The 27,260-nt window shown below is 37.6% G+C and overlaps 1 protein-coding gene across 1 annotated transcript in view; it reads right to left on the bottom strand.

Moving 5' to 3' along the window:
- The window catches only part of begain (brain-enriched guanylate kinase-associated), a 152,831-nt gene extending 131,913 nt beyond the window's left edge, over window positions 1-20,918 (bottom strand). The window contains exons 1-2 of the mRNA XM_030126708.1: window positions 19,195-20,918; window positions 4,756-4,787 (exon numbers count right to left, since the gene is read on the bottom strand). Coding sequence (XP_029982568.1) covers window positions 4,756-4,787; window positions 19,195-20,913 — 1,751 coding nt within the window. The 5' untranslated portion in view covers window positions 20,914-20,918. The remainder of the gene's footprint in view (window positions 1-4,755; window positions 4,788-19,194) is intronic.
- Window positions 20,919-27,260: the final 6,342 nt, after the last annotated feature.

Here is a 27,260-nt window from a genome sequence, read left to right as displayed (position 1 = left end):
AGACAGGCGTATCTCCAATAGTCCAGGGAGCAATGAGGGTGGTGAGGTGGGAAGTCAAAGAAAGAAGCAGCCTTAAGACTTAGACATGGGATGCACAAGGGTCTAAATCAGAGGATCCCACATCCATACCCTATGCATACACAAAGACAAAGCCAACCTCTTTGCTCCGAGGCGGATCCCCTCATCTACCACCTCCACATGCTATAGTAGTCCAACCTCACAAATGGCTCCTGCATAAATCTCTGATCTCACCGACTTGGAAATAATTAGACAGAAGAATGAGAGAGTAGGGAGGTGGTAAACTGCTTCAGGCGTTCCTGAAGGGAGCGACCGTATAGCATCTGCTTTTGGATGCTAAGTGCCTCGCTTAGGGAAAAACGAGAGACAAACAAAACCTCTTTAGGCTTATTCCTCAAAGTCTGAACGAGGCAGAGAGGGCTAGTGACGTCTCCCAGGGGTTATTGCTGGAGGCAACGAGGATCAGTGATAGATACAGCTGATGATAGTACGCTGAAACATTTGGAGAGACCCAATTAAAAGTCACTGCAAGTCAAGAAAAGCCAATTCAACTTTTTCCCTCCGGTTTGAGTGTTTGTAATGTTTTAATCATTTAATACAAACAAAACCCACCATGCTATAAATCTGTTTTTAATTTGTTCCAATCATAAGTTAATGCTTTCTATCTTGGAAGTGGCAGAAGATCTGTGTATACAGTCGCCGAAAAAATTATTAGACCACCCTTATTTTCTTCAAATTCTTGCTCATTTTAATGCAGAAAAAATTATTAGACTAGTCTTGTTTTCGTCAAATTCTGTAATCATATAATGCAAACAAAATCCCTGATGCTATAAATCTATTTTTAAGTAGTTCCAATCATAAGTTAATGCCTTCTACCTCGGAAAGGGTACAAGATGGTATATACAGTTGCCGAAAAAATTATTAGACCACCCTTATTTTCTTCAAATTCTTGTTCATTTTAGTGCGGAAAAAATTATTAGACCAGTCTTGTTTTTCGTCAAATTCTATAATCATATAATGCAAACAAAATCCCTGATGCTATAAATCTGTTTTTAAGTAGTTCAAATCATAAGTTAATGCTTTCTACCTTGGGAGTGGTAGAAAACTGTGTATACAGTTGCCGAAAAAATTATTAGACCACCCCTTGTTTTCTTCAATTTCTTGTTCATTTTGATGTCAGGTACAATTAAAGGCACATTTGTTTGGACAAATACAATGATAACGACAAAAATAGCTCATAAGAGTTTAATTTAAGAGCTGATATCCATACAGAACTAATATAACCACAATGCACAACGGTTTGGCATGGTTGACTGTAAAACCTAGATTGAAATATTTTTTAGTATCATTTATTTGTAACATTATAGCAACAAAAACTCCAGAAATTTTTTGCTGATCAACATAATTATTGTACAAGGCAAACCAGTGGAACATGGTGTGCTCTGCCTTTAGACAGAACAAATCCGTTACAGCAGATGGTTTTTTATCGGGCCATGGTTGCATGGAATGGAATGCCAGGGTTTCTGTTGTTGGAAAATAATAGAAAATGTTTTCAAAAGAAATGAATACTTTTCTTGTTTACACAATGGATATGAAATGGAAAGAGTATTGATAATATTGAAAGATGTCTTATGATTTGTATCAGACAGCTATTGTTTGGTGAATGAGCATAAATGTATAGTGCTTATTCTGTTTATTTATTTTTATTGCATTGGGCTGTTGTATATGTTGTGTGTGTGTGTGTGTGAATGGTGTAAAATTAATGTAAATAATTAAAGTTGTAATGTAAGGTAGAATAACAACTCATGTTTCAGTTGCTAATGGGGATCTTAATAAATGAAATGAAATGAAATATCTATCCATTTTCCATGTTTTCTTGATAATAACCAAAATCACTTCAGCTCTTACATCAATAGCTATGGCATTGTACTGACAAAAACAGTGCTTTTAGGCATTCCATGTCTTCTTTTCTGTCTGTTTTAGTCACATGATACACACAGGAATTAATACTTGATTGCATAACCTTTGTTTTTGATGACTTTTGATTTAATATTTTTTCCCGCAACTGTGTACATATTCTTTAAAAAGACTGAAGGCGGTCAGAGCAGTTTCTTGGTAACACAAAGATGAACTTGACTGTAAAGATCTAAGGTTTTCATCTGTCAGTATGCAAACTTTGAAGACACTGAGGGGGCACAATGTCCCTTTTTAAGAAGACAATGTGCTTCAGGCTTCATCATTTTAGCTTTCAATTTCAGGTTGACAGCAGTGTTTGTGCTACTGTCTTTTGGAAACTTGAGCAATTTCACTGTCTGATTAAGTGAAAAGGTTCAATGAGACACTTCACTAAGAGACTCTGAAGACAAAGAACGAAAGTGGTAACAGCGATTTACAAGACAGTTTTCAGAATTGTAGTGTAAAATAGTAATGTGAAATATGGTAAGTGTAAAATATCTTAATATCCACCAGGTCACGAACGATAAAAATAACTGTTAAGGATAAAGTTAGGGTATAACTGATGTGGTTTATTGTGCATTTTTAGGACATAGAAACTGAGGCCTTATTTTTTATATGAGTCTAAACTTCACTCTAAGTGTAAGTTGTATGAAACTTCACTTAGTGTTGGATATTAAAATGTTAAATAAAGTCCAGTCACTTCCAAAGTCTTATTTTTATAACATATGCTCTCATGACATGATATCAACTTATGTAATGTTTATTGTATTGCTGTACTGATGTATTGATATCATTCAATGTATAAATGGACCAGCTTTTGGTGATTTATTACCTCCGCCAAGGAGGTTATGTTTTCAGCAGGGTTTGTTTGTTTGTCTGTTAGCAAGATAACTCAAAAAGTTAAGGACGGATTTTGATGAAATTTTCAGGTAATGTTAATACTAGCACACGGACCAAATGATTAAATTTTGGTGGTGATCGGGGGGGACGGGGATGGCGGGGGGGGGTTGTTTGTTTGTCTGCCTGTTAGAAAGATAACTCAAAAACTTATGGAAGGATTTGGATGAAACTTTCAGGAAATGTTGATACTGGTACAAGGAACAAATGATTAAATTTTGGTGGTGATCAGGGGGGGCAGATCTGCCTTGGCAGAGGTCTGCGCTCTCCGAGTGCTTTTCTAGTTATTATCTGTGACACAAATCATCTTAGAACCTAAAGATGGAGCGTTTGCATGGCGTTCTTTTGGGTGTTGGTTATAGCTGACAATTTATCTGGACAGCATTCAAGACTTATTCATTCTCAACTTGGATATCCTTGAGTGTTTGGCAGTTGTGCAACAGTTTATGTATGAAATATTGAAACCTTTATGACACATTTTCAATCTGAAACATTGATATTAAATGTAGTTTCGTCATTGCCACACAGCTCACACAAATATATTCAAATAATTCATATACTGGATGTAATTTCCCTGCCATTATACATTAATTCATATGCTAACAACATGCAAAAATAATGCCATAGTGCTGATTTAGCCCACACTGTTCACTTTTTCTTCATTTCTTTTTCATCACATTAATTAAAATTCTTCTAAATGTACAGGAAGTTTGATCTTCAAAGCCTTAAAGTTTAATTATGTAACAGGAAACAGGGAGCATCTCCAAAATCAATGTTTCCTCACATTGCTGGAGGTTAATACTGGAGGTGAAAGCAATTAACTTAGTAGATGTTATGATCATGTTATGCTGACGTGCAAATTTCAAAGCCACCTAGAGGCAACATATAGAAAATAACTCCTGATTTACTCCTTCAAACATACAGTAATAATGTCTTCTTTTTCCTCTCAACATTATGGATTTCCCCCACTTATTGCTCTCCTCTCTTAATCTATACAAGGTGAGGAGTTTGGTTTAATGAGAACAACTTTTTCTCTCATGATGCACTTGTTCAGCCATAATTGCCTCTCTGTGGTATCATCTCGCCCGGTGAATGAATATGAGAGTTAATTGAGGGCTGTGAAAACATTTAGAAGCTCGTGATATTAAAACCTAACTGACAGGGAGCAAAAAAAAAATAAAACAGATTGACTTGAGCAACCTCTCCTTCTGTTGCTGCAGAGATAATAAAAAGACATCAGTTTACTCCAAACACTTGAACATGCTGCACAACATGTACTCAGATTGTCCATCAATACTGTAAAGCGGTCCGTCCACAGCGATACCCAACCCTTTCATCACAGCTCTCAGACTATATGCAACACATGGAAGGAACCGCACAACAGCTGCAGAAAAAGCTCTTAAAACAATCATCATTTTTCCACAAGTATGGCAAGGCAACTATACAGTCCACACTTACATCTGAATACCTAACAAAACCAAGCATGCACTCCCCTTCTTTTTTGCTGATTCTTACCGTTTATTTGCTTTTCGCCTCATTTTCAGCAGATAAGATCACAATATTCATGTGCCTGTGCATCCCCACTCAGAGCGGCATGCATTTAGAAAAAAAAAAAACCCTCCTCTCTTTCTGACTGGAGACAGGCTGGTAGGCAGACAGAGAGGGAGAGAGAGAGAGAGAGGGAGGGAGAGGGAAGGAGCTGAGAATTGAATGAAGCAGGAGGAGGTGTATGGGAAGAGGAGGGGTTATAGGAGTGATCGAGAGAAGAAGAAGAAGTAGAAGAAGAGAGAGAGAGAGAGAGAGAGGTGTGCGGTGGTGTCAGCGGCGTGAAGAAGGAGGAGGGAGGGTTAAATTAAAAAAAAAAAAAAAGTGAAAGTGGCTAACCTCGTGTTATGCTGCACCTCTCCATCAGATTCCTAGTAAGAAGAAAAAGAAAAGGGAGAAATGATTAGATTTATTTATCAAGCAGATTTATCAGGCACTGCTGCTGCCACTGCGTGTCATGGAGTAGCTCTTATCTAGTGTTTAACGAGCTCTCACACCGGCTACGTCTCCGCAAACAAATATATCCATTATTCCTCTCTCGGCACACATACTATCAGTATACAGAGCCTTAAGTGAAAGAGGGAGGAGGAGGAGGAGGAGGAGGGGGGGGGGGGGCAGACCCTCAAGAGCAAGAAATGACAGATTAACAGTTCTAAAGAAAAATGCTGTGCGCTGCAGATTTGGAGAGAAAAGTGCCAAAAGGGGAGAGGTAGACTTCATAGTGTAGGTGTTGAAAAGAAAGAAGAGAAAACTGAATGGAAATAGAAAAAAATGAGGTAAACAATCCCGAATTACACGCATGAAAGTACTTTTTTTTTTTAGAAATGCACCATGAAATATCGACAAAGTGGACAAGGCACGACACCTCCGCTCAGTTATGTTTCACCTCCCTCCGTGCATGTAAACTCGAATGTAAAAAAAAAAAAAAAAAACCCAAAAAAAACAGGCACTTGTTTGCACATATTTGTTTGTTACGCATGCATTATTCATGATGTGGATTCACAAGAGCATATGTCATTTACATTTTCACTTAGGCTTAATTCTTTGGTGCAGAACCAAACACTCCCCCTGCATACCCTGAACCACGGTCTAAAGGGAGAAGCTTATATGTACAGCCAAGTTCAAAAGAAAATACAATTTAGCAAAAAACACAAAAAAAACTTGCCTATGAACTATAAGGGTCGGGGGGGGGGTATGTGTTTGCAGGTGTTAGGTTTGACCAAGTTGCACGTAGCTCCCATTTGAATAGGGTTTTATAGGTAAGGATTCAGTGAGGTTTAATGAATGTCACAGGAACACGTCTGCAACACGCAACGTGGTGTGTGTGTTTGTGTGTGTGTGTCTGCAAGCACGTGTACGTTGCGTTTGGTGTTGTGTGGGTGTTACAAACGGTGCGAGTGATACAGCAGGATGACTCATACAGCTAGTGAATGAGACAACGCTCAGTAATCCCCTCTGTCCATCCCTCAATCCCAGCATCCCTGAGTATGGGGAGGGTAAACCTAGAGAGAGAGAGAGAGAGAGAGAGAGAGAGGAGGAGGAGGAGGAGGGGGAGGAGGAGGGGGAGGAGGAGGAGCACGACCGGATCGGCATTCCTGGAAGGCATCAGTGAATGATAATCCGCAATCTGAGATCTTATCGATTTAGCAAACAACAGAATGTGGATTTTAATTTTGCTCTGCTGTATTAAAACGCACCATGAGGGAAAAGGAATAAGAATGATAATGAAATTGTTTTTTTTTTTTTGTTACAGTGCTGGTTATGGTTTTCAAGGAGTGATATTTTGTTTTTTGTTTTTGTTTTTTTTAACCTGTTAAACCCTGACCATATTTTCAGGAGAAAAACGCCTAAAAAGACATACCCAAAGTAAATGAAGAATTACTTCACAATAATAAGGTTCATATGGATGTTCTTGGTGTCTATGGACATTTAGAGAGCTCACAGAATCTATTCCCATTGTCTAAAATATTGTATCTATTACTATGCCTGAGTAAACTGTAACAAACTAAAAGAGAAATTGGAATTTTTATCCTCGCCTGTTTTTTTTTTGGCTGGATTGACGATGATATGCATAAATTAACTGTTCGTGTCGGAGATGTTTAATAGCGTATATATTTCACCCCAAAAAGATTAAAAATCGTGTTTGAGCATTAAAGTTTGCACTAAAATACACTTTGGATGTACTTTTATTAACATTAGGGTCTACACTTGGAGCAAAAGTTGAAAAAAACATTTATTGTCCTGATTTATTATATTTTTATAGTAGATGAATATTAATATAATTTTTTCGGCCCGCGGGCGGGCTGATAGGGCTAAAATTAATGGAATTTTTCATTTTAAAACATTTCCCTGGGGTCTACATAAACTGTAAATGCTACATGCAAAAGTGCTATATGCTCCTGAGACCCAGGAAAGTATACGTTTTGGCTTTTTTTACATTAAATAATTGCCGTTTTTGAAACAGCATAATGCAACAGTTTTTTCAGATGCATTTTTACATTTTTTATGGACTGTTCTTTGCCTTGAATAGGGTTTTTTTTTTTTTGCAATAAAGCTGTTAAACTCTTGCCCCCTACAGAGGATGAAAATGCATTGCTGGGTCTCAGGAGGATATAAATAAATAAAGATTGATTGATTGATATATTTGGGTCTGAATTCAACTCAATTATGCAGCTTGTTCTTGTGTTATTTTGTTTTGTTATACAGTGGATCTTACACAAAATTTTCACGACTTCTAACCTGTATCCACTGGACCCCCTCCACTGCTCTATGGGCCCCCACAAATGCTGGTCCCCATGAATTTGTCATGTTTACCCCCCACCCTTTACGGCGCCCCAGTGCATGGGGACGTTGGCGAGTTCTGAGACTGCCCACAGTTCGGTTCAGGTGAACACTAGTGCCAATAATGTAGGATATAGGTGTAAGAAAACTGTCACAACCTGCCTGATATTTCAATTGGCTGCCCCCCCCAAGGATGAAATTCATTGAGCAGAAGTACGGATGTCAAAACCAGAGGGGGGGTTGACAACAAATCGCACCCTGCATGCAAGTACAACACTATTATGCAGCATGTTTTTGTGTTATTTTGTTGTGTTTTGATTTTTGTCTTCTTTTTCTCTGTATTGTCTTGTTTGAAGTTGTCTCGTTTTGTCAATGGGGATCTGTTTTAGTATGTCTGTCCTTGTACATAAATGTAAAAAAAAAAAACTGTTAAAGGAGTGATATTTTGCTTTTTTAAATGGAATTATGCATTTTCAAACATTTCCCTGTGGTCTACATAAACTGTAAATGCTATGCTTGGGTCTGAATTCTTCATTAATTCAACTCCACAGGTCCATCTTCAACCCTATTTCTGAGTAATGACACCAGAAAGGTTGTTTTGAACGCTGGCCCTTTAAATGCAAATGAGCCACTTCATGCCCCACCCCCTACAGGTTGTTGACCATGCTTCTCTGTCACGTTCAACCATTTATGTTCGTTAATAGAACCAACAACCTCAGCTCAAAGTTTGGACATATTTTCAGTTTTTACTATAACCGCTGCTGCTGACAAACAATTATGTCGTACTCAAAGAAATGTTCATCGGAAGCGCAAATATTGTGTCGTAACTAGTTTTAACTAAAGTGTAACAAATTAAGAAGGAATTGAAATGGGTAGTTGCAATCCACTTGATTTTTGCCGGAATGAATATAAAGATAGCTTTGCAGCACCTGGAGGGTTCAAATTCAAACTTTTGAACTATTAGAGTCCAAGTACACAAATAAATGAACCAAAGACCAAGATTATTATCGTTAATGAAAGCTAACGAAATGACGAAAACTAGAATTGAAAAAACATTTTCGTTAACTGAAATAAATAAAAACTATAATTAAAAGAAAAAAAAAAGATAACTAACTGAAACTGTATTGTGTGCTTACAAAACTAACTAAAACGTATAAAAATTATGGATAAAATTCCCTTGGTTGTAGTGTTTTTCAATGTCGGATTGATACGAAAATGACTGATTTCGCTCTAGCAATTTTAGCTAGCAGCACCATACAACACTTCAAGGTCCGTCACTTGTGGTCACTTGTGGTTTAGAGTCTTCTTCTCGTTCCCACTCTACCTGGAAACATGGAGACTACAGTTGGGAGAAAGCAGCAGAGTCCTGTCTGGGATTTATTTGAACACGACGGAGAAGAAGACAAAAGATACGACAAAACTAAAATTAATACTAAAACTAAACTAAAACTAAGCATTTAGAAAAAAATTAAAACTAATAGAAACTAGCAAACCTGCTCTGAAAACTAATTAAAACTAACTGAATTAGAGAAAAAAAAAGTCAAAACTAAATAAAACTAAACTATAATGAAAAATCCAAAACTATTATAACCTTGCCAAAGACTAATAAAAGTGCAAAATATGACCTCTGTAAAGAAGTACAGCAGAAAAAAACAAGCTTTTTAAGGGGTAAATTTGTAAAAAAAAAATAAAAAAAAATTAGCATTAGAAGAGGTGACAATGGTTCAACCTGGCAGCTGCTGTTATGAATCATCCCAAACCTTGCGGACCAACAATGAAGTGTACGATAAATCTTAAAATTGATTGAGTAGGAGTCTTTGACACCATCTTGATTTTCCCATGTCATGTTCTTAAAAACCACCAGATGCTTTGATAGGTTAGTTTCGTTTGCCAGTTTGGATGTGGACTAATGTGTGAAAATTAGGGCTGGGTAAAAAAATCGATTTAATCGATCTTAGATCGATCTCATTTTAATTTTGTGTAATCGATTAATAATGGATGAGATCGATTTTTCAGAGCAGGACCGGGAGTACACGGAACCACGGGCGGCTCCGTCTTGTGAACCCCTGGGGAAGACTTGGTCTCACTCACGACGGCTCTGACGCGGAGGAAGGGTGAGGAAAACCCCTCCTCCCCCTCCACCCGGCCTCAAACTCGAACCCGCAGTGTGAAGGAAGTGGCCACCCAGCGAGTTGCGGAACCCAGTCGTTCTTGGAATAATACCTTGGATCCATACTATCACCTATGGCTGAGGATGGAGTTAGAGGAAGAGTAAAGCGACAATGTCTGACCGCTACGCTACCCCCCCACACCGTGCCCCGACCAACATTTACGGAGCGCGCACACCCCCCAGCCCCGCTCCGCTCCGACCAACAATCACGGAGCACCCCACCCCCTCCCCCAGTGAATAGAAGCCTCCAGCCATAAAACAGAATAAAGATGACGAAGAAATCCGTTCTGAGCCACTGTACAAACATGGCAATGTTTCTGTCCCGTTCATTATTTAAGAGCACATTCAGCTACTTACTGCTGAAACGTCATATTTCCTTTCTAATATCAATACTGACACCAGTATTGATGCATGACTGTGGTACTCAATCTGGTTACAACTCAAAATTGTACTTTGGTCTCACTAAATTACTCTGAATCAGTCAATTAATACTGAATCGAATCGATATTGAATCGAATCGTGATTAATCGATTCAGAACCTTATGAATCAAAGTCGAATTGATTATGGAAATTGGCCATGATACCCAGCCCTAGTGAATATATCATGACCACACAATAATAACACAAAATGACTGAGGCAGTGGTCCTGTGAGGGAGAATGAAGGTTTTCGTCAGGGGAGTCTGGTGGTTTTGAAGAGGGCCTCAGGGCTTTGGTTCTACATCTGACAATATTCTATAGTGTACACTTAGAGTGGTATTGATTTTTTTTAGGTGGCTGCTCCTGTTCACAGATCTACAAAAACTAAAATAACCCTTTCAGACCCTTATTCAGCTCTACGCTCGTACATCTATGCCTTGTTGATGCCTGTGCTGCTCTCCATTTACTTGTGGCCCGGGGACGTCCCTGAACAAGTCCTGTCTCACACATCAATGCCCACCGTCATTCTCAGATTCCACTTCAGTATAAGACATGCAGTCTTTTTACAGTCCGTATGTGCTTCTATGGATATTTACTAACATATTGACACTCGTCTACCTTTCACATCACTTGTGTACCTACATTGCAGCCACAATGGATTCACAAAAAATAAAAAAAATTAAAAATTAAAAAAAATGCATGAAAATATCCCGAATTAATGAATCCCCTAAGCTCTTGATTAATGCCCCGGCCACATTAATACAGATAATTAACTAAAAACTACTTGTCTGCACCTTTAGGTCTTTTGTAGGTTTATAATAATAATAATAATAATAATAATGATAATAATAATAATAATAATAATAATAATAATAATAATAATAATAATACATCAGATTTATATAACGCTTTTCTAAGCACTCAAAGACGCTTATATAAACAAAGTTTAAGGTTACAAAAATGAATACTGACCCATTTGTGCATTTTTATTGGCAGTAATAGTAGTAGTAGTAGTAGTAGTGGTAGTGGTAGTAGTAATAGTAGTAGTAGTGGTAGTGGTAGTAGTAATAACAGTAGTAGTAGTAATAGTAGTAATTGTAATAGTAGTTGTGACAGTAGTAATAGTAGTAGTAGTAGTAGTAGTGGTAGTTGCAGTAATAATAGTAGTAGTAATAGTAGTAGTAGTAATAATACCACTATTTAGTAGAAGTAGTGTAGTGATAGTACTAGTAGTAGTAGTAGTAGTAGTAGTGTAGTGATATTAGTAGTGGTAGTGGAAGTAGTAGTAGTAGTAGTAGTAGTAGTAGTAGTAGTAGTAGTGGTAGTGGTAGTAGTAGTAGTGGTAATGGTGATACTAGAAGTAGTAGTAGTAGTAGTAATAGTAGTGGTAGTAATAGAAGTAGTAGTGTAGTACTAGTAGTAGTCGTAGTAGTAATGGTAGTAGTAGTAATAGTAGTAGAAGTGGTAGTACTAGTAGTAGTAGTAGTAGTAGTAGTAATGGTAGTAGTAGTAATAGTAGTAGTAGTGGTAGTAACAGAAGTAGTACTAATGGTAGTAGTAGTAATAGTAGTAGTAGTAGTAGTAGTAGTAGTAGTAGTAGTAGTGGTAGTAATAAAAGTAGTAGTATAGTACTAGTAGTAGTAGTAGTAGTAGTAGTAATGGTAGTAGTAGTAGTAGTGGTAGTAACAGAAGTAGTAGTGTAGTACTAGTAGTAGTATTAATGGTAGCAGTAGTAGTAGTAGTAGTAATAGAAGTAGTAGTGTAGTACTAGTAGTAGCAGTAATGGTAGTAGTAGTAATAGTAGTACTAGTAGTAATAGTAATAGTAGTAGGAGTAGTAGTAGTACTAGTAGTAGTAGTAGTAGTAGTAGTAGTAGTAGTAGGAGTACTAGTAGTAGTGCTAGTAGTAGTAGTATTATGGACACATTCAGTAGATGCCCCACTGTGGGGTAAAGTCTATGTAATGTACAGAATACACTAACAACTCCAAACAAGTTAAATGAAGTTAACGATTTCACTTTTTGCTGCTGTTGTCAAATGTTCTGTGTCAGTGTTATCCATGGGGTCCATAGTTTACACCTAAAAGGACTGTTTATCCAGGTATTTGTGGTGGTTTGCAGTCATTTTTGTGTTGAAATGTGTACACAGATATTTTGTAAAGTGAACGTCCTGTGGAGGAGGAAAACACTCATTTAAAAACATATCTGTTGGTGTGGACCTGACACTTGTGCTGTTGAAACTCTGCAGCACTACAGTTAAAAACAGAACCTGCTGCTCACTTCCAACCCCCCTCAGCCAAATACACTAACATTCTGTTACTGTCCTGTCATCTAAATTAGATTGTCTTTGTGTCTCCAGTTTCCTCCCACCATCCACAGACATGCACTGACAGGTTAAATGGTTAATCTAAACTGTCCATAGGTGTGAATGTGACAGTGGTTGTTTGTCTCTATATGTCAGTCCTGTGATGAACTGGTGACATGTCCAGGGTCTACCCCACCTTCACCCATAAAGAGCTGGGATAGCCTCCAGTGACCCCCCTGAACCTAGTGAGGATAAAGCGGGTTCAGAAAATGAATGAATGAATGAATATTTCTAGGTTATTATGCTATTATTTTCAAGTTCGACACCCTCGACTGTTAATATCTTCTGCAAATTCATATAGTGGGCCAGAGTGGAAGCTTTGGTGGGCTGGTTTTGGCCTCCAGGCCTCATATTAACAGTCATGGACCTTTGTTCTGGTTTCTAGTAATTATACTAACACCAGCTGATCTACTTTAGACAGTTCTAGTTCAGTTATCTGTGCATCAACTGCATCCATGTGTCCCCCCTTCCCTCCCTCTCCTCCAGTCTCTCTCTCTTTTTCTCCTCTTTTATCCTCCCTCCTTCACCCCATCTGGTCCTGTCAGACGTCCATCCTCCAGGAGTCTGGGTCTGCTCCAGGTTTCTGCTGTTAAAGGAAGTTTTTCCTTCCACTGTCCAAGGTTATTATCGTTAACGAAAACTAACGAAATGACGAAAACTAGAATTGTAAAAACATTTTCGTTAACTGAAATAAATAAAAACTATAATTAAAAGAAAAAAATGATAACTAACTGAAACTGCATTGTGTGCTTAAAACTATCTAAAGCGTATAAAAATTATGGAGAAAATTCCTTCGTTTTCGTCTTTGTCAATGTCGGATTGATACGAAATTGATTTATTTCGCTCGAACAATTTTAGCTAGCGGCACCATACGTCACGTCATGGTCCGTCACTTCACGTTACTTGTTGTTTAGAGTTGTCTTCTTGTCCCCACTCTACCTGGAAACATGGAGACTAAAGTTGGGAGAAAGCAGCAGAGTCCTGTCTGGGATTTATTTGAATACGACAGCAAAGAAGATAAAAGATATGAAAAAACTAAAACTAAACTAAAACTAAGCATTTAGAAAATAATGAAAACTAACAAAACTATCAAACCTGCTCTGAAAACTAATTAAAACTAACTGAATTAGAGAAAAAAAAAGTCAAAACTAAATAAAACTAAACTATAATGAAAAATCCAAAACTATTAGAACCTTGCCACTGTCACCAGTCACTACTGTTTGTTCCTGGAGGATTCTGTTGGGTTTCTGTACTTTGGCTTCAGAGTCTGGTTTCGACCGGCTCTATATGTAAACAAGGGGTCTCAAACTCATTTTCTTTCAGGGGCCACAGTCAACCCAATTTGATCTCAAGTGGGCCGGACCGGTAAAATAATAGCATGATAAGATAAAATGACTTTGTTTTAGTGCAAAAAAACAAAACAAAACATGAAATTATGAAAATAGTTACTTTAATAAACTTTCCAAACCTGAAAAAAAAAAAAGAAATTTCTTAAGAAAAATAAGTGCAATTTTAACAATATTCTGCCTCAGCTTATCATTTCTACATGCGCATTATGGATCAGATCTACAAAGACACTAAACACTGAGGAACAGGCAGAAAATTGTTAAAATTGTGCTTAATTTTCTTTAGACATTTCAGGTTGTTCATATTTGTTCAGATTATTCACATTTTATTGTTACAAGATAGTTTGTAAATGTAAATATTTTCATAATTTAATGTTATTTTTTGTACTAAAACAAAGACAAAAATTTGAAGTTGTTATTATTTATAGACATAATATTTTTTGCACATTAAACTGAAAAGGAAATACAGAGTCATTCTTTTTTGTAGGGTATTCAGCTGTTATTATTTTACTGTAGATCATATTGTTCTGTATGTGGAACCGGAACTAAAATGAGTTCAACAGCCTCGACTGAGGAATTTTTTGCACTTTGCAAATTCATCCCATGGGCTGCACTGGAACCTTTGGTGGGCCGCATTTGGCCCCCAGGTCGCATGTTTGAGGCCCCTGATGTAAAGTATCATGAGACAACTTTTGTTATGATTTGGCGCTATATAAAAAGAAAATTTGATTGACTGATGTTTGACACCTGTGCCCTAAAGGGAAAATGTGGAATAAATACATAATCCATGCATTTACATGACAACTTTTATTCCTGGTTTAAACTGATTAAAGGTTAGATCCTATTTAAGACGCCCATGTAAACACCTTATTCCAGTTGAAAAAGAATAGTTTGGATTAAATTTAAACCCAAATAAAGTCACTGGTTTAATCCCCTTTTAATTCTGGTCTAAATTATTCCTTGGACATGTAAACCCTTTATTCCGTTTGGACTTTATTCCTTCCATTCTGCACATGCTTGTTGTCTTGTCCTGTCACGATGACGCACACATTCTGCGCTGGCGGAAGAATATGTAGTGCAGTCTAGTCAACCCAAACCGTTCCAGTGGGCTATTCTGATGGGATCTACCAGCCTGGAAAACCCTGAAGGAATAGTTCACCACTTGTTTTTGATTCATTAATTTGTCATGTACTAATGAGTTCCATAAGTTGGCAAATCAGTTTGTACTGCAGTGCACTGACTGTCTTGTTCTCGCAGCCCTTCCATTAGCTTAGCTTAGCCTAGCTTAGCATTGTCTCTTCATTCCTATGGTCAGACGTAGCCAGGCTTTTATAGGTGATTTGTAGTATTTTATGAGTGATTTTGTGAAATTCAATTCTCCCTAATCATTACTTTAGTCCGCTGGGGTCAACATGATCACAAACTGAGGCTCAAATCCTGGCAATGTGACTTACTGCAGTAATAAAATCTGGGAAAATAAAAACTAATGCAAAGGTAAAACAGTAAAGCAAAGCTAATTTAGCGCATGCATCCCTTCCAACAAAAACATTTTCCAACTTCCGTCAACACAACAGTCCCAAGATTGTATGAGTGCAGTAAGTCGCGGATCTAAAGAAATAATTAGGGAGACTCGAATTTCAGAAAATCACTCACGAAAGACAATAAATCACCTTTAAAAAACTGGCTACATGTGACTGTGGAAATGCAGCGACTATGCTAAGCTAAGCTAACAGAAGGGCTGCGAGAACAAGGCAACGTGAGCACTGCAGCGCAAACCCTTTTGCTTACTTATCTACCTCATGTAAACCTTTATTCGGGTTTAACATTTCCATGTAAACAGAAGAGAAATTTAGTTCCGAATTTATTTCTTCTGGAAAAACAAATCGGATTTAAAAAACATTATGTAACCGTACCCAATGTTTGTCAGAATGTGAGAACTGGGCTTTGGATCTAAGTTACACAGTGCAGTTGAATATCTTGCATCTATTCTGATGCATTGCGCTTGAGTGGAAAACTAAGAGTGGATTTCCCTCCATGCATTTAACAGTAGTATATTAGTGCAACAGTGCAGCAGAGTGTGAGAGACCATAGTACTGAGTGGCATTTCTAAGCCTGAGGCTCAATAGCCCAAAAAATGGGGGAAAGTGTTTAAATTATTAATGTATTAGCTACCTTCACACAGGCAGCCAAGCAGGATAGTGGAATTTGTTTGAAACCTTCGCCATCTTTCTCTCTTTTACTCTAAGCTCTAAGAGTAAATACGCAGTAAATAAGAGGGGATGTATTTTTAATATTGCATTCCAAAGGGACCGACACTCTCTTCACTATCTCTGTGTTGGAGGGTACAAAGATGCTAATGCGTTTAAATCATAAGTAATAAAGACCTTTACGGTGGCACTCCTCTGGGAACATCCTGACTATGAAAATGCACATCCAGTGACAGAACATTTGTCTGAACCACAGGTCATGGTTCCATTTTGACTCCCGAGTTTTTAAAAGAATGAATACCAGTGAGGAAACGTTCTGCGACCCTTGTGCGCCAAGAGCAAACTGAATTACATTTCCTATTCACACCATGTTAATGAGTAATCGTGTTTGCAAATGTTACTTTGTGTGGCGAGCGGGTGTGGGTGATGTGTCAGACGCAATTAAGCAAAACACCAACACACAAACGCTTCACTTCTAATAAGTCAGAGAGGAGTCGCATTCAGCTAACAAGACATGTGATGCAACACTCTGTATCAAAGCTTTAGAGAAAGAAAGAGTCAAATCATTAGAGTCTCGTGTAATTTACATCCCTCGGTTCCTCATTTCTAGCGATCTACATTGACATGATGACAAAAAAGGACAGATTTGCCTTGAATCAAAATGAATCACTAGTCATTTTGAAACAATTAAAAAATCTAATAAGTACTGTATCGTCAACAACATTGATTCATCAGTGAAACCCATGGAGCTGGATCAATGATAGTGGATGGACACACTGGGTTTATGTTCAATTAATGAGAGATTGGACTGAAAAAGTCACTTTTTCTTCAGTTTTTTTCTGTTTTTGATATAATAACCATCAGCTTTAATCTGAGCTTTAATGAACATATACATGATAAGTGAATTAAATATTGGAAAATACATGATTTACACAGAGAAAACTCAAACTAAAGAGAATATTATAATGAATAATGATAAAACACTTAAGAATGGTTAAATATAAACAAAAATGAATTAGGGAACTGACAGAAGTTGCACTGGGTCTTTATGAGTTAATGGTATTTACTGAAAAATGCACTTTTTCTCTAATTTTGTCAGTTTTGATATAACTGAATATCACACAAAAAAAAAGGAAAATGGACATTACTACAGTCATGGAAAAAAATTATTAGACCATCAAGAGTCACATTCACTCTTGTGTGTATCATGTGACTAATACAGATCAAAAAGAAAACATGGAATGCCTAAAAGCACTGCTTTTGTCAGTACAATGCCATAGATATTGATGTAAGAACTGAAGTGATTTTGGTTTTTATCAAGAAAACATGGAAAACGTCTAGATATCAGCTCTGAAATTAAACTCTTATGAGCTATTTTTGTTGTTATCATTCTATTCATCCAAAAATATTTACCTTTAGTTGTACCAGGCATTAAAATGAACAAGAAATTGAAGAAAACAAGGGTTGTCTAATATTTTTTTTTTCTGCCACTGTATATTAAATGGTGATAATACACTTTGAAAAGATTAACTGTACGAAAAAAAAAAGAATTTGTAAGTTTGATTTGTAAGCCAAAAATTTTTATGGATTTTTTAAAGGTGAAATCACAGTAGCAGACACAGTAGCAGAACTAGAAATGTTTAGTTTCTATACATTTTTAACATCCATGCTAATTCTAGTGAGTTTGCAACTAATTGAATTAGAGATGTAACTGATTAATCGACTAGGTGGTTGAAGGTTTTCCTGAATTGAACCTTCTTTGTGCATCACAATAAGCGTCCATGTGAAACACAACAGTGGAACCAATGTTTAACAGCAGAGAAATGAAGGAAACAAAGCTTTGATTCAGGAGAATTGTGGTTGAATGATTTTTTTGGATCACTTTGAGTCGATTAATCGGTTGCAGCTCTAAATTGAATACTCTTTCAAGAAAACATGAAAACCTATGATAGACCCTAACCCTAACCCTAGATAAGAAAGATAAATCTGAATACTATTACACTTCTACAAATAAATCTCCCTAAATCATGCAAACTGCGCCTTTAACCCTTTCATGCATTGTGGTCACTCCAGTGGACAGGTCTTCTCCAGCTGTTCTCTTGTATATTCATAGGTTTTGTTGTTTTAGTTCCATATGAGCCAACAAAGTGGACACTTATGCAACATCCCATTATACATTGCAATTCATACTATTCCTATAACTTTGCTGTTCTTGATAAACCTGATCTGCACTAACATGTTTAAGTGTAAATCAGTTGTTATTTGTTAGACAAAAATAGTTGTTTTTTTGCATATTATATGATGTAATAACTAGCATTAGAGTATGTTAAAATGTGAGAAAACATCAAATTAGCAGCCTTAAAAAAATTTTTATTTCATTGTTTTCATTTTACTTTCTGATATTGGGTTTTAAATACATGTTTCTTTACTTAAAAAATTAAATGCACGGACATTTTTGTAACTCCATGAAAAAAAAAAACTTGATCGCAATTTTTTTTTATGTCTAAGGAGGAATAAAAACACTCCAGAAAAAAAAATCTTGACTAGGGTTCTCATAATTCATGCATGAAAGGGTTAACATGAATTATTACATTACTTTATTGATTTCTTGATCTTTATTGTGTTATTATACACAATACAAAGCTCCTACAGTAACATCTCAGACTACTTCATTTCGCACAAGCAGTAAAATCGGTATCAGCTTAATCAAATCACCTCGATCAATACGTTTTATAAAATGAATATTATATCATAATTAACTGGGTCTTGCATCACCCTCTTGGGGTTGATTATGTAATAATGACCCACTTGCTGTACATTATCTCTTACGTAGCTGACATACAGGATATTGATACTGTAGATATCAATGACGGGTATCTCCGGAGGGACCAATAGGAATCCTTTTTATGGAAAGATACGTATTCTTGGGGATAATCAGACAATATGTATAAGTTCAAGAAAGAAAAACTGACTCCTACCCCTTTTGTACCAGTCATTTCCTACACCTTCATGGTTTGGTCAATTTTGTAGTGTCTACTTCGAATTTTAACTGCATCCGAATGTATAAATAGGCTCTCCGGCAAAAATAAAATGTGATTAATCCTTAATTAATGTTTCAGAGAGGAGGAAGTGTGTATTTTTAGGTTTTAAACCACTCATTTATGGAGAGGAAAAAAATCTCTCATCAAATAATTGTATGTGGTCTTTTTACCTAAGGCATGGAGATATAACAGTGATGTAATCTATTATTAAACTATGGGATATGTGATTTAACAAATCACATTAACAGCCATTGAAAAGTATCTGGTCAAATCTGATGTGAACTGGTCTCAGTGGATATTTTGTGACTAGTTTTCAAGTTTTAAGTCATTCCGTTTCAATGTAAAAAGTGTCATTTTAGATGTTTTTATTCATGTCCCATCTGGTCAAATTCTGCCCAAATGTAAGGGTTAATTCTGGTGAAGTGATCTTTTAGATGTAGAGGAATACTCACAGTGTTATTAACAGGTCTGGGCAGTGAGGTGGACCTGTAGGACATTCTGGGAAATCCCTCTGGCCAGCTGAAGACCGGACAGGGATTACTGCGTCCACTCGGAGCTGATTGTGAAAGTATGGACTCATAATTCGTGGGGACGGCTTTCTTCTCCCTCTCTCTCTCCCTTCCTCTTTCCATCCTCCTGTCTTTCTCCCAGCAGGGTCTTTCTCTGACTTTTTCCTTTTCTTTTCCTTTTTCAACTCCTTTGTCTATTTCCCAGAGGTTGTCTTTTCTCTTCTCCCTTTCTTTCCCTTTCTCCACTGCCGCATTTCCATTTCTCTCCCAAGGAATCCGGTTTTCCCTCTCATTCCCTCTCTCCAAACCCTTTTCCAACCCCTTTTCATTCCGCTCTTTCCCTAGAGAGCCATTAGCTACCAATTCATCAAGTCGCCTCACTCTGTCAATGTCTGTCTCCAGATAAAGTCTCCCAGTGGAGGGCTGTGCCTGGATCTTTGTACATAGCTCTAGGTCACGCTCTGGGTATGAGTGACTTTCTCCTTTTACTTTCCTCAACACTTCCCCAGGCTCTAAAACCTTACAGCTGGGTAATGTCTTGCTCCACTGGTGAATGGAGCTGCTGAAGTCCTTTGAAACGTGCTCCTTGATGGTTTGGAGGTTGGAGCTGGTTGGGCTGTACCACATGTTTGTTGTTGATGTAGGTAGCGGTGGATTTGTTGATTGTAGTGCTGGCGCTGGTTGTTGAGATGGTGTTGACGGGCGCGCCGGCGGTGGAGATGGATAGCGATGACGAAGGGTGGACAGTTGCTGAGCAGGTCCGCCATTTGTTTTCAACACTCTGCCGGTCACTTCGTTCAAAAACTGTGAAAACTTGCGTCTGTCCTCTGACTTTTCGTGCCGCTGATGGGATGAGGCTGTAGCAGACTTCTTGCCACATGAGATCTGGGTTCCAGAGTCTTTCCTTGAAGAAGTACTTTCCTTTGCGCAGTCAGCTTTTGTTTCAGATTTCGGAGCAGGCCGTGAGAAGATCAGATTCTGGTAAATGATTTCAGGCTCAGTACTAGACGCGTCCTCAGAGGTGGACTTTTTTCCACCTGGTTCCACTGCTGTTTCAGTGCTGTCTTGTTTGATAGGAGTCCGTAGAAGGCATGTGGCACCGGAGCTCCAGCTATTAGTGTCCCAGCTGCCATCGTCATCACTAGAACTCCCATTTCCACTCTGTAAGCTGGGGCTGGTACTCCGATCACTGAGGCCAAAGCTGGAGTTGTCCATGCTGCCCAATGAACGCCTTTTCATCCGAGAGATTGATCCTCTCAAGTTAGGTAACGAACCCTGGTAGCTTGGCAGAGATCCCTGCAGACTTGGCAATGATCCTTGGAGGGAGGGAACAGACCCTTGCAGGCTACAAAGGGAGCCCTTTGGGGTGGTAGAGTTGTTTAGACTGGTCAGAGAGCCTTTGAGTAAGGGCGATGATTGGCGACGCATTGGTGGATCTTCTTCCTGGTCGCTGTATGGTCCAGAGAAGACAGGGCAAGATGCTGTGGAAGAACAGGAGCCCCGATCCTGGCGAGTTGAGCCGGTTCTTGATCTTGGTTGGCGCCGCAAAGTAGCCATATCTATCACCTTCTTATCTCTATTTTGTGCAGTCTTATGTGATCCTTTGTACACTGATTCAAGCCTGGGACCATCGTCTGAAATGGACACACACAAGTGAACCATGTCAGGCTCAGTAGACCAGACCAATGGCTTTCTGTCCTCTAGCTTTGCTCAATCTCAATTGTCTGCCCTAGTTGTTTAGGCTGCCAACATTTCACCCAAGCTGGTGCAGTGTGACACACTTTCACTGCTCCCACTTTGTAGTCAATGAGATCCCACAGAGGTTGGAGTCGGAGTTTCATTTGGACGTCAACCAACCTACTTTCGTTACAGTTCATATAGATACACTGTCGATTCTATTTTTTTCCTTTTTAAAATAGCGCTATAGATCAACAACTGCATCAACAGTGGTTCATCTGTAATGAATTTGGGTATCGATGTGCTGGAAATCAGCTGGATATTCAGGTCAGAGATATTGACCACAGCTACCACGTGAAATCTGCTTTGTGGGCAGCAGGCGAGCAAAGTGGCCACAGATCAATCTGTCACACATGGCATGTTAGTGGATTATTGTTGTGTTTGTTAAACCATGGTGTAGGGATAAAGTTAGAAAAGTTAATCCTCAACTTGTCTCACAAGACACTCACAGTAGGAACAACTAATATTAATATGTCAGTCCTAAAATCTGTTTCTTCTTAAGATAGAATATGTCTGTGGAGGTGGTACGATGCAGAGAGAAACAGCATCTGTTGCCTAATGCTTGGATGACAAGAAGCCACCCCAGCAGATGTTACCTTGTCCATACACCTGGCCTTTAGAGATGCAACTGTCAGAGGCATCAAAGTCTAAGGGCCAAAAGGTAAAACAGGTTGGAGGTATTTCACAGTGCAACAGTCTTCTTCTACTAACCGGTAATTCATTCAAGTACCCCAGTGTTCTATTGTGGGTACTTGTGAGAATCTGCCAGTTTCATTCTAAAACTGCTAATATTTGCAATTTCTACGCCTCGTAAAAGAATGAAAAATGAGAGAGAAAACAAGAATAATAAACAGAACAGACTGAAAATCTGTGGCTGCTCATTGTGCCCATCGTGACCACATATATCTGCAGCTGTGGGACATCAATAGCATCCTAAGCATTGCTCCAGTCTTGCGTAACCACAGAGCTACTAATTGCATTGTTGGTACAAGGGTGAAACCTGGCATCTGTTAATAAACTCTTAATGGCTAGATCAGAATGAAACCTATTGGATGCACCAAAAGGGTTCAGAGATGGGGTTTAAAAGGATGTTTAAAACTAAAGTATTTAATAAACTTAAAATATCTTGATAAATTAAGCCAATTATCAGTATGAATCTAAGATTTTGCTTAGATTATATTATTTGTTTATCTATATTATTGTTTAAAATTTCACCCTCGTGTTATCTTGTTTTGTTTCTGCAACTTTCCTTTTTGTAAATATTGTAGGCATAAATAAGCTGTTGCTTCTGCCTACAGTTTTTTGCCCATGTTTACGATAGAAATCCAAACTGTATGTATGTATCTGTCATGTTTCGTTAAATGGACGAATAAATTAATAGCTAACTTACTTAGCTATTGATTTAAGAACCGAAGTGATTTTGGTTATTATCAAGAAAACCATGGGAAATGGATAGATATCAGTTCTGAAACTAGAAGCACTCGGAGAGCGCAGACCTCCGCCAAGGCTGATCAGTGGCCCCCCCCGTGGGCCCCCCCACCCCCGATCACCACCAAAATTTAATCATTTCTTCCTTATCCCACTTCCAACAAACCCTGAAAATTTCATCCAAATCTGTCCATAACTTTTTGAGTTATGTTGCACACTAACAATCAGTGCCCCCCCCCCCGTGGGCCCCCCCCCCCCCGATCACCACCAAATTTAATCATTTCTTCCTTATCCCATTTCCAACAAACCCTGAAAATTTCATCCAAATCTGTCCATAACTTTTTGAGTTATGTTGCACACTAACGGACAGACAAACAAACAAACAAACAGACAGACAGACAAACAAACAAACAAACAGACAGACAGACAAACAAACAAACAAACCCTGGCAAAAACATAACCTCCTTGGCGGAGGTAATTAAACTCTTCTGAGCTATTTTTGTTGTTATCATTATATTTGTCCAAACAAATGTACAAATGAACAAGATGCAGAATTTTTTTTTTTTTTTTTTTTTTTTTTTACCCATTGGGTCTGTTTTTACTCCAGGTTTTCTGCTGCTGAGTACACTGGTCAGCCATTAAGACTTATTTGTCATTTTGTCACCACTCTATTATTGAGTTTGACACTGCCTTCTTGTTAGTGTTTCCTGTGAGAAGTTGCAACTTTTTGACGGACAGATGCACAGGCATTTTGAGTAACACAAAATAACAGTGCATTTTCGGTCTGAGACATGTAATCCCCTTTGTCTCTTCCTGTATGTTTTATCCTTTTATTTTCATCTAACCACAATATCAGGAGGGAGACATGGTGTGAGAGTTTGAGTATAATACAAAGACACATTTCTGATTATCTATCCAAAGTTGATAAAGAAAAAAAAACAGAAAGGTAAAGCAGAGACAGAAATAAAAACTTGGTGCACTTAAAGGCTAAATGTGTAACATTTAAGTTGCAGAAACAAAATATATTTCAGACTGATCTCAATAAATGGCATTATATGTAACATTAGTTCTTATGGCATTTAGCGTGCTATACCTACGCATTTTTGACCTCTCACGAGTAATTCAACACCATTTGATGAGTTATTTAACTTCTGACATTAGTAAATGATTTTGGTCGCCAGTGGATGTTTGGGTCTTTATGGGTTAAACAGACACTGTGAGATGGTCGTCCAAAATTTCTGATACTCTAAATAACAGGTGTCAAACATGCGGCCTGGGGGCCAAATCCAGCCCACCAAAGGATCCAGTTTGGCCCCTGGGATGAATTTATGAAATGCAAAAATTACCCTGAAGATATTAATCCTTTTAGTTCGGGTTCCACAAACAGACCAATTTAATCTCCAGTGGGTCGGATCAGTAAAATACTTTCATAATAACCTATAATTACTCACAAATCCAAATTTTTTTCCATTTTCATGTCATTTTACTGTTTCTACACTAAAACAAACTAAAATTTCACAAAAACGCAAAAAACCTGAACAAATATGAACATTTTGAAATGTATGAAGTGTAATTTTACCAATATTCTGTTTGTTATTAAATGTTTTGTGTATTTGTTGATCCACTGTGCGTTGTAATTTAATGTGTAAATGATAAACTGAGACATAATATTCTTCAAATTGCACTTAGTTTTCTTAAGAAATTTCAGTTTGTTCATGCTATTTACATTGTTTTAAAGGATAGTTGGTAGATGGAAACATTCTCATTGCATAATTTTACTTTTTTTGCTCTAAAACGTTACATTATTTATATATTAATTAGTGCTGGGCAGCGATTAAAATTTTTAATCGCAATTAATCACGTGGATTTCTGTGATTAATCGCGATTAATCACATAGTTATATTGGGGGGGGGGGGGGGGGGGGGGGGGGGGGGGTGTTGCTGGCATCAACAGCATGTATTGCCTTTAAGTGATATTTCAGACTTGAAGTACTCCGGTGATAAAAAATAATTCCACATGTCAGTGCTTCCAACCAACTTTGTCCTTCTCAACCCCACCATCTGAAGACATTTAAAATGAAAATGTCCATGGAAAAGACCACTACTTTTCTCCATGTTTATGTCCCCACCAGTGTATTTACAGTTGTGAGTGACTGACAGGAGTCTTAAGCCCACTAATCAGTACTAATACTAATAAGCCCAATAATATGTGATGTTCAGTTGTTCAAAGCAAGCAAAGGGGACCCTGTAGTGGTCGGAATAAATGTCACTAACATATGTTTTGTCCTTTCGGTGTTACCGTAGTCAGTTCGGACATAAGAAGACACACTTCTTTCACTCTGTTTGTATGGGCCCAAAAACGTTTGCCTGTGAGTATTTTATGTTCAGCTGTTGTAAGAATGAATAGTATAACGTATCTATGATATGAACCTTTGTTGCTGGATAAAAAGACGTTGTAAATTTTAAATTAATCTGTAAATGCTAATTGTTAGCGTGTCTATGGATTTTCCCATTCAAGTTAGCATCGAGCTAATCACATCGTAACTCAGTAAAGGTTATTTCAAAGGCTGGCATATTATACCTAAACACAACCAATGAATTTACATAAACTTAACATGAGCCTGCATAAAAAATTAGCAATCCATCTCCGACTGCTAGCATAAACGAATTAGCTTAAACATGTTAATAACACATTGTAATAAACACATCCAAAATAACGTCATAAACATGTTTCTAACGGCACGTTTGCATGTGAAATTATTTAGCAAACAACAGAATGATTGATACATACAGGCGTTGCTTCTGCAGGAGTTACACAAAGTTTGATTCAGGTCGGAAAGTTCGCTCACTTTTCTCCTCTCAGCCACACCTGCACCTGCGCTTGGTTCTAGCGCGTGTGGAGCGCCAAAATAAAAGCATGAGTTTCAAAATAAGAGTCCGTATGTATAAATGAACTAAGATTTGCTTGAAAGGCAGAACAGCATTAACGGCAGATTTAAAAAATTGTCAGCGTTATTTAATGAATGCGTTAACGCGGAAATAACGCGTTAACTTGCCCAGCCCTAATATTAATATGCTATTATTTCACTGGTCCAGCCCACTGGAGATCAAATTTGGCTTAATGTGGCCCCTGAACTAAAATGAGTTTGACACCTGTGCTCTAAATATTCTAAGAATTTTCTCCCAGACTGTCTTTGGTCACTATACTTAGACAACAGAACCTCTCTTACAGTACATTTTTTCCCCCAACAACTAAACCTACACTTTCTCATCTTTTGTCTGAGATAGAACTAAATCACATAGTGTAAACATAGCTGTATGGGTGAAACATGTTGTGTTCCCCTGTGTCCACAGAAGCTCAGAATAGTCTTCATCTTTTTCTTTTTCTTCTTTTTTTTCATTTTATAGTGGGTGGCAATGAATATGGTACATTACTGTCACCTGTTAGGTTGACTGACAATTATAGACTTTATGTAATAATAGACACAGCCCTTGAAAAGTGAAGTCAAAACATTTCAACTGCGTCCTGGTGGCTGGCTGAAAGAAAGGTCACAAATCTAACTCCCTATACGCTTCTGTACAACTTAAGATTAGATAAGGTATTCCTTTATTAGTCCCACAAGGGGAAATTCCAGTCAAACTTCAAACTAAAAACTTTTTTTTCTTCTCAGGTGGATTTTTAATCTTCATTCATCTCAAAGTGGTTATCTAATTGTTTCTAATGAGTTACTTGGTCAAGGTTCGAGATACTTTATTATCCATTAGGGCACAGGTGTCAAACATACGGCCCCCCACCAAAGGGTTCAACCCAGCCCATAGGATGAGTTTCTGAAATACAAACATTACTCTGAAGATATTAACAATCACTTAACAATCAATCATTTTAGTTCAGGTTCCACATTCAGACCAATTTGATCTCAAGTGGGTCAGACCAGTAAGACCAGTAAAATACTATCACAATAACCTAGAAATAATGGCAACTATTCATTTTTCTCTTTGTTTTAGTGTAAAAAAAAGTAAAACTACTCGAAAATATTTACATTTACTTTGACAAAAAATTTAAATATTCGGAAATGTCTTAAGAGAAGTACAATTTTAACAATATTTTTACCTGTTACTAAATGTTTGTGTATTTGTAGATCTACTGGGATCTGTAAGTTGTAATACACTTGTGTAAATGAGAAGGTGAGGGATAATATTGTTAAAATTGGACAAATTTTTCTTAATAAATGTAAGTTTTTTCAAAGTTGTTCACATTATTCACATTTTTTTAAAGGCTGGTTTGTAGATGTAAATGTTTTCATAATGTAATTTTACTTTTCTTATTCTAAAACATACAGAAATGTTTGGAGTTGACATTATTTATAGGTTACTATGTTATTATTTTACTGGTCAGATCATATTAGGCAGAATGTGGCCACTGAACCAAAATGAGTTTGACACCCCTGCCCTAGGGTCATCAAAAGCAGTGATTGACAGCTGCAATGACCAGTTGTGGCCTAGAGTCCATCAGATACATATTTAAAACACATTCAGGAAGCCAGGGGACGTGATGTCCACATTTGTACCAAACAGACTTTGGCTTCAACTTGCAATTCACAACCCACATGGCAAAAAGATAGATAGATAGATAGATAGATAGATAGATAGATAGATAGATAGATAGATAGATAGATAGATAGATAGATAGATAGATAGATAGAGAGATAGAGAGATAGAGAGATAGAGAGAGATATTAATGGATGGATATATGAAGGGATGGATGGACAATAGACAGACAGATATTTTATTGATCCTTTGCAGGAAATTATTTGGTTACGACAGCAGTAACAACAAAAAAAACAC

The sequence above is a fragment of the Sphaeramia orbicularis genome, chromosome 22 (genome assembly GCF_902148855.1).
Source record: "Sphaeramia orbicularis chromosome 22, fSphaOr1.1, whole genome shotgun sequence".
Taxonomy (NCBI): Eukaryota; Metazoa; Chordata; class Actinopteri; order Kurtiformes; family Apogonidae; genus Sphaeramia; species Sphaeramia orbicularis.
Note: the sequence above shows the minus strand (reverse complement) of the source record. Positions and strands in the feature narration are given on the sequence as shown.